This window comes from Caloenas nicobarica, chromosome 5 (genome assembly GCF_036013445.1).
Source record: "Caloenas nicobarica isolate bCalNic1 chromosome 5, bCalNic1.hap1, whole genome shotgun sequence".
NCBI lineage: Eukaryota > Metazoa > Chordata > Aves > Columbiformes > Columbidae > Caloenas > Caloenas nicobarica.
This window is the reverse complement of record NC_088249.1, coordinates 41,933,191-41,947,205: the sequence shown is the minus strand read 5'-3', so window position 1 is coordinate 41,947,205 and position 14,015 is coordinate 41,933,191. Positions and strand designations below refer to the sequence as shown.

Below are 14,015 nucleotides of genomic sequence, written 5' to 3'. Positions count from 1 at the left end.
AAATGTAGGGTTTTCCCCTGTGGTTCTGTCGTTGCTTCACTTCTAACATCAAAGTGAAAAGAGCTTCAGAAATCCCTGAAGTTGTCACGTGAAATGTGCTGCATAAAACTGGTGATAGAAGCTGTTGGCAAGATCTGGATGGAGGAAAGATAATTGAGCAACAGATGATAGCTAGTTTAATTTTTCTATAACTTCCTGTTAATTAAAAAATGGGTTGAGGGAGCGTTGTCTTAATACTGTAATCGTAGTGAGGGAAAAGATCCTGTAAGTACTTTAAGGCATTGTTGCCGTGGGGGCCAGTTCAGGTTGATAATGAAGAGTTGAACAGAGAATGAAAGAGGATTCTTCCAGTCAGCTGCTTGTTTGAGAGAAACAAGAAAATGATGTATAGAGTCCTAGCAGTGGTCTCCATTGAAATACATTTCAGCTCATCAGTTAATGACAGGTACACTGCAATGTTGTCCAATGAAACTGATCCAGATCTTCAAATGCTACCTCTTTGGCTATTTTCATATGACATAAGTGATATCTACAGAACTAATGTATTATTTCACAAAAAAAGAAAATCCTGTTCTTAAATCTAGTGTTGTTTCTGGGTTCTGGCATGGCACCGCAGGCCAGAGTCTTTCTAGAATGGCTGAAAGGAGCAAGTAATGCCATGTGTGTCCCTGTTGATATATTTCAAGCCTTAACCTGTGGAACCCCTAGAAAGGGAAAAAGAAAAATACACAAAGGGAAACTTGTCCCCTATGCATTCAAGATTTAGCTGCTTAAAACATACTAAAGGGGCAACTCTGGTATTGTTTTCCTGTGTATTTTGACTAGAGATTTGAATGAATTACTGCAAATGAAAGATGAGCCCTGTCCTATTGCCAGGCAGGTTTACATGAAACAAGTCTTTCATGAGGAAATGCTTATTATCCTTATTCTTCCATTAAGAAGCTTTGTCTGGTAATTATGTTAAACTTCTCTAACCACTCCAGTGCACTCATTCCACAGAGGTCAAATTCTGTAGCCTGTGATATGAGTAACTTCTGTGCGTATGTCTTATGAACGCATAATACTTTCGCCTTGCTTCACCTATTTAGTTTGGCAGACAAGATAGACTTGAAGTTATCTGAAAATCTGAGAAGTCTTTTGAACTGTCCTGAGTGATGGTTTTGCCATGTACACAGGTAGGAAGGAGTGTATTAGGTGGAGGAGTTTGTGTTATCTGAGGACAATTGTATGAACTCCTTTATTTTGTTTGTGAGTGTATAACAGTGCAGAGCCCCTAGTGCTATGCAAATAATTGACCCGCCGAAGTCACACAGCTGACCAGAGGCATTGCGTTTTGATGTGTTTTAGTCTGTTGGATGCAGTGTGCGCAAGCAACACGTGCAGGCCAGCTTCCCTGGAACCATGCTACAGGGTCCAGGGTCAAATTTCTGTCTTTCATTCTGCCAGCTTGTGTCTGAGGACTGAGGTCGCTCCTGCCTGCATTCTTGCTACACAGTGTGAACCCAGTCTTTTTTCCTGAGCTAAGATTGTGTGACACTTTGCAGTCTAGGATTTCTCTTTAGGTGAGATGAGAAAACTATGGGATCATGAATGTGAGTTTGGTTGTCTTGCCTTTCCCTTAGAAAGGTATAAGCACTCTCCCTGGGGCTTCACCTGTTAGCCAGATGCAGACCTCTGTGCCCTGGTCTTGTCAGGCATGTGAAGGCCTGAAGCCACACCAGGTGGAGCAGGGTGGAAGCAATGCTACCGTTCTCACTTGCCTGGGCAGTACAGTGACTCCAGCTCATATCATGTCTCTCTTCAGCCTTGATGGCCCTTCTGGCAGCATGTAGCTCTCTATACATATAGCACATATGGAAAGGAATGCCTCGTCTGTTCCCTTTTGAATTTCTCAGATTTCATTTCCATATCGCTTTGCTGCCACAAGAGGGTAATGTTGCTTCTGCTCCTTGCTTTTTCTGTCTTCTGCAGAACCAGGAAGTTTCTGAGTTCTTGTATAAAGAAAACAGGTATCTTGAGGACCGCCCCCCTCCCAGTCCTAAATTGCAGCTTATCTCCTTAGTTACCATACATTTGCAAGTTCTTCAGTGTTTGGGAACATGAATGGGGATCCTGAGGGGAGATGGCTCTGGTACAGAATGCAAACAAGAGAGCAGCTTATCCTCTTGGCTTTGTAAGGGCTTGAAAGGGACAGATGTGAACCTTGAGGTGAAGCAGGTATTTTGTCTCTCTGACATGCAAATGCCTCCGAGTTAGAGCTGTAAAAGACCAACTCTGCAGAATTCGACTGGACTCATTGCCTACCAAGCCTGGAGCAGACCTTTCTTGGCAGTCTGCCTTCTCAGAGGTTTTGTTTGCATTTCAATGGTTACTCATCCTTCCTCAGAAGACTTCCATAACATGACGCTTATTTTCTGGAGGAATGGTTAGCAGATGTTGACCCGAGTCTGGGTGGCCACCTTTTCCACGGGGTTGTGTTTATTTTCTTGTTCAAGTATGCCTTGAACTATTACCTAAATTTTTAGGCTTTTCCATAAGCATGCCCATGAATATGTTTGGGTTTTGTTTCTGATGCAAATAGGCATGGCTTACTCAGGGCCACGAGGAGATGCCTGTTCGGATGTAAATTGTAGATGATGGTGTTGACTTGTGGTCTAACTGGGACCGGTCTGTGGTTAAAGTAGAGTTACAGGGTAGGAACACTCCCATTCCTGCCTGGCAATGGTGAGTGCTGTATGTAAAATGGAAAAGTCTGTAGTCACTTTTACAGCTTGTTCTTGAGTTCCTGCTGGAGCCTGAGCTTCTGATGTGCTGCTCTGGTTTTTGATTTAAGATAGCGTTACTATCTTTTTCCCTAATTGCTTACAGCAGTGGTGGCTTCCTTATTTGAGTATTTAATGTCTGTTGCGACAGTGGTGTGTTGAGCTCACTGAAGAAGGGGGACGTGAGGAGGAGGTCACACCTCTGAGCTGTGGAGAAGCGCGGCAGCAGGATGGTGCTGGCTGCTCAGGCTGCACATCAGTGGGAATGTGGCCTGTGCCAAATCTAAGTGGACCTGCCCAATATCATCTTTCCCCGCCCTTTATGTTCAGGCCCATTCCTTGTGGAAACTCTTACTAGCCTGGCGTCCTGGCAGTGTATTTTAGGCTCAGCATTTTGTTTAAACTTATGGCGTGTAGATCTCACCTGTGCTGTGGAAAGGAGGATTTTTCTGGCAAACCGTGTAGCCTTCATGTGTAATGTAATAGTTTTGGGAAAGTTTATGCTATGCTGTTTTCAGTTGTGATAAGAAATAATTCCAAAGATTCTTTTCTACAATTCTTGAAAATGATGATGGTAGAGATAAGTAATATCTCAGTAGTGAGGAACAGTGGGACAAATAGAAGTTATGGAGGGGTTTGCAGGCAGAGACAAGAGGTTCAGATTTGTGGTTGGGAAAGAGGCTTTAGGGGAGAAGGCCAAAACTGTGGAGTGGGGGAATGATTTCTGGAAATGTTAGCCTGTTCAGGAATTAATGAATGGAAACCTAATTTGTCAGTGCCAAACGTAAAGTGAAGTGATAATCCACAGGTGACATGAACATCTAGACATGATAATTAGCTGTGTTGATGGGTGAGATGTGCAAGCTGTGGACAAATGTGACAAGTATTGTTTGTTTGGCCTTTTCTAAAAATGAAAAATACAAATCAGTTTTATCATGAGAATGTAACCACATCCTGAACTGTAGGAGAAGCTGCTGTGATATCTAAATGGCCAGTTGATGTCTACATGAGCTCTGAGGTTATTGCTGCCACCCTTCCAGCTTTGTGAGTTTTCTTTGCAGACAGAGCCTGTGGGTCTCTTCTCTGTGTGGGCAGGAAAGGCTTTGTTTTACTGACGTGATAGAAGTTTGAGCTCTTGAATGTGATGGCAGTTGTTATGTAGAAGAGCAAGTGAAAGAAGTGCCTGTTTTTTTGCACAAAGGTTCTTCCCCCTGCCTTTGCTCGTTTCCTTATTTAAGAATAATGTAAGGTTGCGAGAGCCTTTTTACTTCATTAGTAAGAATTGGTGGGGGAAAAAATGATGCATTGTGCTTTCCCTCTTGCAGTGACTAATAGAGGTCACTCCCTGCTGCTGAGGTTCCCTGAGTACTTTGGAAAGCTGAGCATATTCAGTCTTCGCCAAACTTGCAGAAAGGCTTAAGTCATCTTTACTTTTATTGGCCTGAATTTAAATATACAGCAATGACTGTAGCACACAAAAAGATATTTTTTTCCCCATGTTACTCTTGCAGTAGTTTGACTTGCAAATTAAGCAGGTAAAGAAATAACTCTGCTTTCTCAAATACCTTAATAATATTTCCCTAGTCAAACCACTTCCTTTCTCCCAGTTTTTTTGGTAGTCCAGGCCTAGCAATAAGGAGTTCACCTATAAAACGAATGGGTAAACTTTTTTCTCTGCAGTCTCTGGGAATGGAGACCTGTTTCCCTACAAGTGTCTGGGATTGTTCAGGGCATTTGCTTTGTATTCACCTGCTCTGGCATGGCAGCGGGGCACCTTGCTGAAATTGGATTCCAGTGGTGTTTCTTAATGAGGATGGAAGAGGTACATGCTTCCAAACTGACTTACTTTTTTGCTTCTACTGAGGAGTAATGAGATCTGGAGTTGGGTGGTTTGTTTTGTGTTTTGAGATGGTGGTGGTTTTTTTGTTTGTTTTTCCTTTTGAGGAAAGCTTGTATGAGATGACCATACAACAAAGATATTACATAAACACAGATTGCTTAGAAGTTGAAAGACGGCTGACTTCAAACAGATAGCTATTTGAGGATACCATAAAACATATATCAGTTCTCAGTTTTCCTACAGACAGGGAAGAAGTGTGAATAGCTTCCCCCTCCTGAAAGCCATCCTTTGTTAGGTTGTCTGTCTCCTGTGCTGTCTGCACATGGCTTCCCTGTGGCCTCCTGATCCAGCTGCTGCAGGATGGGCACCAGGTCCAGACAAGCTCATTCGACCTGAAACAGTTGCTCCTGTTTTGATTTTTTTACTTAAGTGCGTAGTTAATGTACTTGTAGTATTCTGTCTAGAGGATAATGCTCAATTTATGATTAACAGTTGTCTTTGACATGCTTAAGCTATCTAGCTGTGATTCCTAGAGCTTGTTGTCTGGCTTCAGAGAGGCAGTGTTAAAACAATCTCTGAGTTTTGTTTTTGTTTTGTGTTCCTTTTGCCAAGAAACAAGTTATGGGCAGGCTCTCAGACCTTCTATTTCAGGCTTGCTTGCTCAACTAAAAGCTCTGTGTAGCTTGCTTCAGTGTGGGGAGGGGCTGGAGATGTTGGCAGTATAATGTGCCTCTTTTTTATGCTAATACAACCCCTTAATCGTTAGACGTGCAGTCACATATATTGCGTTTGTGCGCTCATTCTTCACGCTCTTTATAAATGCACACAGCATGGTGTGTCTGGCAACAAAGTGCCCTCATCCAATTATTTGCTCCTTATTACAGAATCTGTGCTGGAGAACTTGCAGTAGAGCAGTGTGCATCTACTTGTCTGGGCCTGGAGCATGAGGAGAGAGAGGGACCTGTGATCTGACTCAGTAATACAACTGTAACCAAAATAGTGATGACTATAGATTTCTCCAGTTGAGCCGTTCTGGTCTGTTGAACAGCTAACATGCATTTTAAACATTTTCCACATACATATTTAACTGATTGTGCCAAATGGCTGTTTGTGTGCTGATGTAACTGACTCCCTCCCTTGCCCTTCTTGAGAAAGCACCTGCTGGAACTGAAGGCTGTGAATAAACAGGGTTCATTATCTGCCAGGAAACTGACTCATTTTTCTGCTTGAAATGCATTGGTATCAAATCCTTCCCCTGTCTTCATGAAGCAGGAGGGCTAGGGTAAGTGGCTGAACTACCCTGCTGGTCATCTGTTGACCTGTATTCATTACTCCAGCCTGAACAAAATCATTTTAAGGGAAGTGACTGATGTGCGGTGGGGCCTCCTGTTTTCAAAGCCTTAGAAGCCTATGGAGATAACAGTACAGCTTCTGCCCCCTCAGGAAAGACACCTCCTCTTCAATTCCCTGTGGAGAAGCAGGAGCCCTATGTAATTATTCCAGAAGCTGATGCAGATCTGCGTGCATGGTTAAGCAGAGATTTCTGCTGTCCACACAGTCTGTGGTGTTGGGAACTGCCAGAACAAGGAGAATTTGAAGCAGACATTATACATATGAAGGTAGGTAGAAGAGACCTCAGAAGGGTAAAGCTGTCTGCACGCTGATGGTGGCTATGTTCTGGCCATGCTTTCAAGCCTGTTATCATCACCATGATGACTAGGAACTGATTCCCTCCAGCTGAATTTCTGATATAATTGCATGTTGTTAAGGGCCTAGAGGAACTGAGGAATGCAGTGTCTGTCTTCAGCTTGGCTGAGGTGCCTGTCCCGTTCTGAACACTGGTATAAAACTGCCACTCTGGAGCAAAACAGCACATGCAGTAGCTTGAACTGATTTAAATTTCATCTCCTCTCCCTGCCCCTCAAGTTTTGCCCCTGCAAAATGAAAGTGCAAGATCTTTCATCGTTCTTTTCATGTTGGAATTATTGCCAAACTAATCAATGCTGTCATAGCTGCTCTTGACCCTTTTAATGTCTATCACGGATGTGTGCTTCCTCTTGTCCATGTAAATAACGCATTAATCATTCCCTGGGTGCTGTTATGATGAGGACCTCTGCATAATGCTCACTCATCTTTTGTTCTGATGCATGGCCTTTGTTAGCAGGTGAAGTGACAGATTAACAGTGTGACCTTGGGTCCACTTAAAAAAAAATCTGTCATTTTCCTCAGAGCTGTTGACCTTCTCTGTGATGAGCTCCAGAGGTGCTGCATAGCGCCTGTGGCATCAGGTGGTAAATGGAGGTTGAAGTTCCTACTCCCGGAGCAGAACTGCAGTAATAGCACAGTTCATCATGTGATATTACTTTCTAGTTAAACTAAAGCAGGTAAACTTTAAAGAGTTAACCATGTTCTTCTTGAGATTATGCTCCCTGCCTTGTGATTAGGAGAACTCAAATCCCAGTTCTTGTTTCTGCTGTTCGAACTCTTACCTACAGTTCTTTGTTTCGTGTAATTGTGCTCCTTTCCCCTGCAGTCCTTCCCAAATGTACTCCTTTCCATCCTGGCTGAGGACCTGATGCAATCTCTGTTTTCTGACTGAGAAATCCATACAGTTTGTTTTCTTCACAATTTTTACCCAGAATCAGTGAAGGTGGAAGAATGTTTTTTGTGAAAACTGCTGTCCTATATCAAACCGGCTTCTCTGACAACTCCACACCTCCAGCTGCGAAGGATGCCTTCTCTGTCCCTGTCTGCCCTTCAGATTTAGCACAAACACTTTCTCACAAACAGGCCAAAGTGTTCTACAAAAGCATTGTTTGGAATGTGTCTGTGATCACGTATTACATCTCTGCACTTACTGTTTTCCCTAAAGAAAGTAAACTTTATTGCAAAGGTCGTTCATTTAGTGGAGTAACTTTAAAAAAGAAAAAAAAAAAAAGGTGACGAAAAGAATGCACTACAGGGCTTGGATACTCATAAGAAAGGCAGCCACAAACTTTGGATCCTCAATGAGGATGAGATTTATGGCAAAAATACGAATGAAGGCGTGGAAGAACTAACTTGGAGAACTGCAAAAGTGAGTGTTGAGGTTTCTATCAGTACTAAATTCTCAGGATATCTGTCTCTTGTAGACAGTTACAGTTGTTCTAGGAAAAGTTTGACCATTTTGTTTGACTGTTTCTTCTGATCATCTGCTTCTGACCTGTCTTAATTCAGCTTTGATGCCAGGCTGAATGTGTCTAACCATAACTATGCAAAAGCTGAAATGTTAACTTAGAGGTATCGGAGCAGATTATGTTAAGCACTTAATTTTAGAAATCGTCTTTTCAAGCAATCTTTGGAACTGCATACTGATTGCTTTTTTATTTTAAGCTTGAATATGAAACTAGTGATAGCAATAATGTTTTTCTGTGTGACGAGAACTACAAAACTTTTATGGAAAATGAAGCTATGGAACAAAACGCTTGATGGTTTCTGGTTACATGACTTCAAGTTGCTCTTTCAAAGTAGGCAACACAATAGAGAGATGTCTGAAATAATTTTCCCTATGCTGAGAAAAGGGAAGGGAAAAAAGCCCATGTTGGTTGAGTTTTTTTGTTTAGAATAGTTTTCTGGTGTTCTGTTGAGGCTATAATTGATCTCCAAGTATTAATTTGGCTTGTTAACAGTTAATAATTGGGCTTAGGATTCAAGGGAGGGTAGCAGTGTTGTTGGGCAGCTGGAGAACATTTAGCTGTCTTTACGCTTTAGCTTTCTTGTTATCTTTAGGTTAAACATTGCCCCACCATAAAAAGGAGATTATCGATGTCACTGTTCTGTACGTTCCCATGAGGAACCACAGGAGCATGTCTGTAGGGATGAGCACTCAGAAGAGCTGACTGCTGGCAGTAATTCAGAGGGCTGAAAAAGGCATGTAATATGAAGTAGTGTGGTAATTTCACCTCCAAATGGGCAGTAGGGAATATAAAAGCCTTTCCAGGGCAGATATAAAACCCGAGGAGGAAACTCACAGAAGCTGCCAGAGTTGCCAATATACTTCTGCTTCAAAGGATAAAGATCAATTGCTCTTAGGCCCTCTTCATCACTGAAGGCTGGGACTGTGAGAGAGGCAGGAGCGCTTCCTTCATGTTACTGTTTTGCTCTGATTGTTGGTGTGCAGCAGCAGCTTAGGAGGGTGTCAGCTGACTGAACACCCTTTTAATTTTAAGGAAACTAAGCCTCAGTGCTGTTTGTTATTGCCTACCTTGTGGATGGGGCGGAAGCCTTTCCCTCGGTGTTGTTTGGAGTAGCACTGCTCAGTAATGTGCATGCTGTGACAGCAAATCTAAGATGTAGTGTAGGAATTGCTTATTCTTAGAAATTGTTACTGAGAAGTTAAATTTTCTGCATTTAGCTATCTTCTCAAAGCCTGCTGAGATGAGTCACTCTGTCCCAAGAGGCTTTGATGGTGATCCTCGCCCCCGTGGGGAGGGTGTGGGTATAGTGCAATGGCTGATGTGCTGTGAGGAGGTTGCTTCATGGCTTTTTTTCCCTCTCAAGCTGCAGCTTCTGGCATTCAGCTGCTTCATTCCTGAGAAATTTCCATTTTCTGCTTGTAGTGTCTTGTGTGTGCGCACTTTCTTTTTCTTTCCCTTGTCTAAAGGTGCCCTATAACCTGCACCTTGCTTCCCTTCCCGTCTCTAGCGATTGCTGTGGTTTGCAAAACCAGGATAACAGAATGAGTATAGAGCTGTGGTTCCATAGCTACTAAAGTCTCACAGAAAGGGAGTCTGCTGATACCTCAGTGCTGCTGAACTCAAGAGGCAATTTATATCTTCTTGTAGTAGTTCTAATAAAAAAAATAAGCCAACAAAAAACTACACTCCCTGTCCTCCTATTTTAGCAAGCTGGGCCAGAAGCATCTCTTCGAGTGAGCAAACTTAATCTTCATTATTGCGGCATTGACTGACAACCTGGAGGATGATAATGTGTGATTTTTTTTTTTTTTTTTTTTTAAATTTTTTTTCTTGGCGAGCGGGGGAGGAGAGTGGAAATTGCAGTTTCTCTGCTAATTGTACTTTAGATGTCACTTGTGACAATTTCATATTGTCTAGACAGAGGTAGTGGAGCAACTGCTTCCACAGAGCCTAGTTAGCCTGTTATACATCTGGGTAGCAAAAATTGGGGGTGTGGGAGAGGAAGAGTGTGCTGTAAGCTCCCGAAAGGACTCAGGAGTGAAGCATGATCTACTGAAATGTTTCAAAAGGAGATGCAAGCAATATGCATTTCTGTTCTCCTTTTTGCATGCTTCTCTGTTGGAAACTTCAATGTTTAGTGGCTAGTGCTTCCCTGTAACAGAGCTACGCCTGTTCATCCATAGATTATGTTTAACCTCCTTGACAGAAATGCTGTCTACCTCAACATTTACCTTGGTAGGTTATTGGGCTACATCACACTTTGCGTTTATGGAAAACAAATAGTTTGTGTCTCTCTCTGGGACTTTGGGTGGCAAAAGCATATATGAATGTGGCACCTAAGACTTGATAGAGTACAGTGTGACTTACTTTAAAAATATTTAACTTTTCAGCAGTAGGTTACACTACTAGTGTCACAGATGTGACACTTTATGTTTATAGCATCGATTATAGTCTATTATATATGATGTTTACAGTATCTATTATTGAACCCATTTGTCAGTATCAAATGCATTCGAATCTGTAACTTGGGCCTCAAGGCCTCAGTCTAGAATTGAGTTAGTTAAGTAATAGATTTTGTGTTTGGTACTCTGGTTTCAGTAAAGATATTGTTATTCTTTGGAGCATTAAGCAGAGAGATGGTCCATCTGGATCTCATGAGATTGCCTGTTGCCTTGTTTTGGTTTTTCGTCTACTATGTGTATTTATATCCACCTGTTCGTTGCTCTGTGATCTGAGAGGGCACAGTTGTAGGACAATTAAGAACTACCAGTCAGGCTTAAAATCAGCTGTAGCTTTTAGCAGTTACTGTTAGCTGATTTATCTTTGTCCACCTGATCTAAACGTGGCCCTAGTGTGTGGCTTGCGTGTCTTGCTGTGGATAGTGCAGGAGCTGAGTTTGGGCTGGCAGGCATGGAAGGCCCTGCTGGAACGGCCGTCTCAGCTGAGACCATTCAACTCGGCCAGGGCAGTCCTGGGCAGTGTGCTTAGAAGAGTGGGTTAGTCATCCCACTCCCCACAAACCCCTAACTACTGGTCTTCTCAGGGAGCCCTTCAGGGAAGGAGGTGCTCCTATAGCAGCAGCAGCTCCTGCTGCTTCATGGGGTAGACGTGCAGGCTGTTTGGATTAAAATCACAGGGCTGTGAAGTCTGTTTACCTGGATACGTGACCATCCTGTGACTCAGGCAACTGTTGATTTGTGTTTTAATGAAGTAACATATACCAGCTCTCATCTGAGGTGCTACGTAGCTGGTAGAGCAAGGCTCTTCAGGTATTTATTTCAAGGATCAGGTGGGGTGTAGAGGTGAGAACTGTAGATTCCCTGAAGTGCTGTTCCCGAGCCAAGCAGAAGGACTTCTGGCGGACCTGCAATGATTTACTACCTGTGTCCTGCTCCTGCTTCCACACCCCTCTGCTGCCCTCTGCTTGGTATTTGTTTTGATTTCCTTCCACGCAGTTGCTGGCTGCTTTCCGAAGGTGATCCCTCTAAGTCAGTGCTCTTCTCAGGCAATTGCCAGCCTTTCCAAAGCTGAGAAGAGAGATATGGCTGGAGAATACCTGGAGACTCCTTTCTAACAGAGCCTGCTGGGCTATGCAGCATGTACTGGTCATCTTCCCTTGTGACGCTCATTTTTTTTCTGTGCCATTTAGATAGATAGACATTTAGATAGATAGACATTTAGATAGATAGACATTTAGATAGATAGACACTGAAAGGCTGGGAGAGAGGGCAGCCTGTGTAGTGTGTAGGCACCAAGACTTTTGACAAGGATGATGAGTTTGGTGATTGTGTGTGCACATTGTCAGGACACCGTAGGCACTGCAGGGAAATGGCACCAAAGAAGCCACTTGTGTTGTGTGCAGGTTGCTCACACCCGTAAGGAGGCAGCTGCTGGTTCTAGGGCTGTGGCCCTGCCGGGATCTGTGTGCTGTGGGGGCTCTTTCTCCCCGATTAAGTCCGGTGATGAGGCAGGACGGTGCAGTAGGGTGGCAGCTTTGGCATATCCAGGCTGCTTGCAAACTGCTGGTTTTGGAGTGCTCTGCATGAGCACTCTGAAGAGCAGACTTCTAAAAAGTGTGTTGGCGTTGCGGTCTCTGAAATCTGAGCCAGTCGTGTAGAAAGGGGCCAGCTGACTGAACAGGTAGAATTTCCCTTTTACTGATTTTAATCTCTCTACTTTTGCGCCCAGAAGGAATAAAAGCAGTTTATATACAATGCAGGTGCTAAGTCTGCCTCATAGGTATGAGACTTAAGGTATACCTCAAAAAGCAGTTGCACCATTTCTTCTGAATTAGCTGGTTTTGCATGTATCGACTTACATATTTGGAGCAGGAGAGAGAGTTTGGTGAGGCAGGATTGAAGCATGATAACTTTCTGGGGAGCCAAGGGATTCCTAATATCTAGCAGTGTTGAAGGTTAGAGCTTTTGACTCAATAACCTGGGGAATTAATTGATCGCAAAGTTTAACAGATTTAATAACTGTTCTTGAATAAGACAAATGGTTGCCAAGCAACTTCATGCCAGAGAGGACAGGATTTTTTGCCTTCTGTAGAGTCCCAGTGCTTTGCAGCAAGTACTGAGTCTCTTGAACTGATATATGCCTTTCCAAGTAACTGTAACGATCTCTCGTTGTTTTCTGTATTCTAGATTTGTCATGTAAAATTGAAGGGTTTTTGTTGCTGGAAGGCAGTGAAAAGTTGTCTTGAGATCCTGATGGGGGGACAACTGCTGGAAAAAAAAAGTCTCATTTGCATTTCTACTGTCTTTATCTGACTAGAAATGGGAAGTTTGGCTTGGATTATGTCTGATCCTTCTTTCTGCTTCCTGTGTTAATTCTTGCTGTCCTGCATTGCAAATGCTAACTGTGAATTAGGAGTGTAGGTTCAAATCTTTCTCACCAATTATGTGTGTGGGTGAATAGAACAGGTGTGGTGTTGGACCTCTTTGATTTTCAAACCACAAGAATTTTCATTAAGTTACGAAGACTGGAAAACAGAATTTACCAGGAGTTCTGAGGCAAAAAGGCTTGAAAGGGAGCTTAGTAGCCTTAGGAACTTCGGCAGTTGATTTTTCCACTCTCCACACCCACCCCAAATCATCTCTCTTAAGTTAATCTAATGGCTGCGACAAGCTTGAACGAGTCAGTCTTGAAACAATGGCATCCTCTGCTTTATGACAAGAAGCTAGATAGAGGTGGATGTAGAAGCCAGGGTAGAGGACATGTTCCTGCTGTATACTTTTGATTCTGCTGCCTTCATGACTCAGACTCACTTCTCACATATTCAAGCTGTCTGGCTGCATTTGCATACATTTACTTCTTGAGTGCATATTTGGTATCTCGCCCTGTGACTGATTAAGATACAGAGGAAATGAACATTTTTTTGGTAGCTGAAAACCTTTCTTTCTGAGCCTAAGATTGACTCTTTTACTGTGAAAAACACCAGCTGTACCCTTGAAGTCCAGACGCCGAGGTGTGTTCTTTGTCCCGTGTTCCTCGGCTCATTCCCTGTATAGCCACCTTTGAGTAGGTAAGAATTTCACAGATGGCTAATGCAGTGTTAGTGTTTGTGGGCTTGTCTCCAAAGGACAAAGAGCATCTGTGTCTTTCTCTTGAAACTTGGAAGTGGGTTTGGGACACTCTTCTTTTTTACTCGAGGTATTCTTTCTCCCGTGTAATGAGAATATTGCACTTTGAATAGCTATGTGGTGAAGACACTTATGCCATCAGTGAGTGGTTCAGTATGTTGCAGGATTCTCTGCACTGATGGTAGAAATAGTCTTAATAGTCTTAAGAAGTTTCAGAAAGTAGGACATAAATAGGGGGGATGTTCCTGAGTAGTCTTTGACTTTGTCATTTGTTTTTCCTTTCTAGAAGGTTGCTGGAGTCTTCCCTCATTTCATTATCTCGCTACGATGGAGCAGGGTCCAGGGAACATCCTATCTACCCAGATCCAGCCAGGTAAGAGCTAAATGCCATATAAAGGCATTTAAGTTTCATAGACAAAAGCATAACTTTGGTATATCTTACTGAATCCTTTGGGAATAGTCCTAATATTGAGCCTGTCTCCTCCTCAATGATGTGACATGGGGGCAGGGTGCAAACCAAATGAGCAGATGCTGTTAAGTCTGGGAGAGAGTTGGGAAAAGGGGAAGAAGTTGCTGTTTGAGTAAGCACATAAGGGTTCCTGAAATCATTTGGGATGGAGAACACTAGGTGGCAAGCAGGTCCAACAGTAAA

General features: G+C 42.9%; 1 protein-coding gene across 2 annotated transcripts in view; it reads left to right on the top strand.

The window, feature by feature from the left end:
• Positions 1-14,015, top strand: part of AMBRA1 (autophagy and beclin 1 regulator 1) — a 134,448-nt gene that overhangs the window by 19,816 nt on the left and 100,617 nt on the right. For both annotated transcript variants that reach the window (XM_065635468.1, XM_065635467.1), the window contains one exon: positions 13,650-13,736. In XM_065635468.1, coding sequence (XP_065491540.1) covers positions 13,650-13,736 — 87 coding nt within the window. The remainder of the gene's footprint in view (positions 1-13,649; positions 13,737-14,015) is intronic.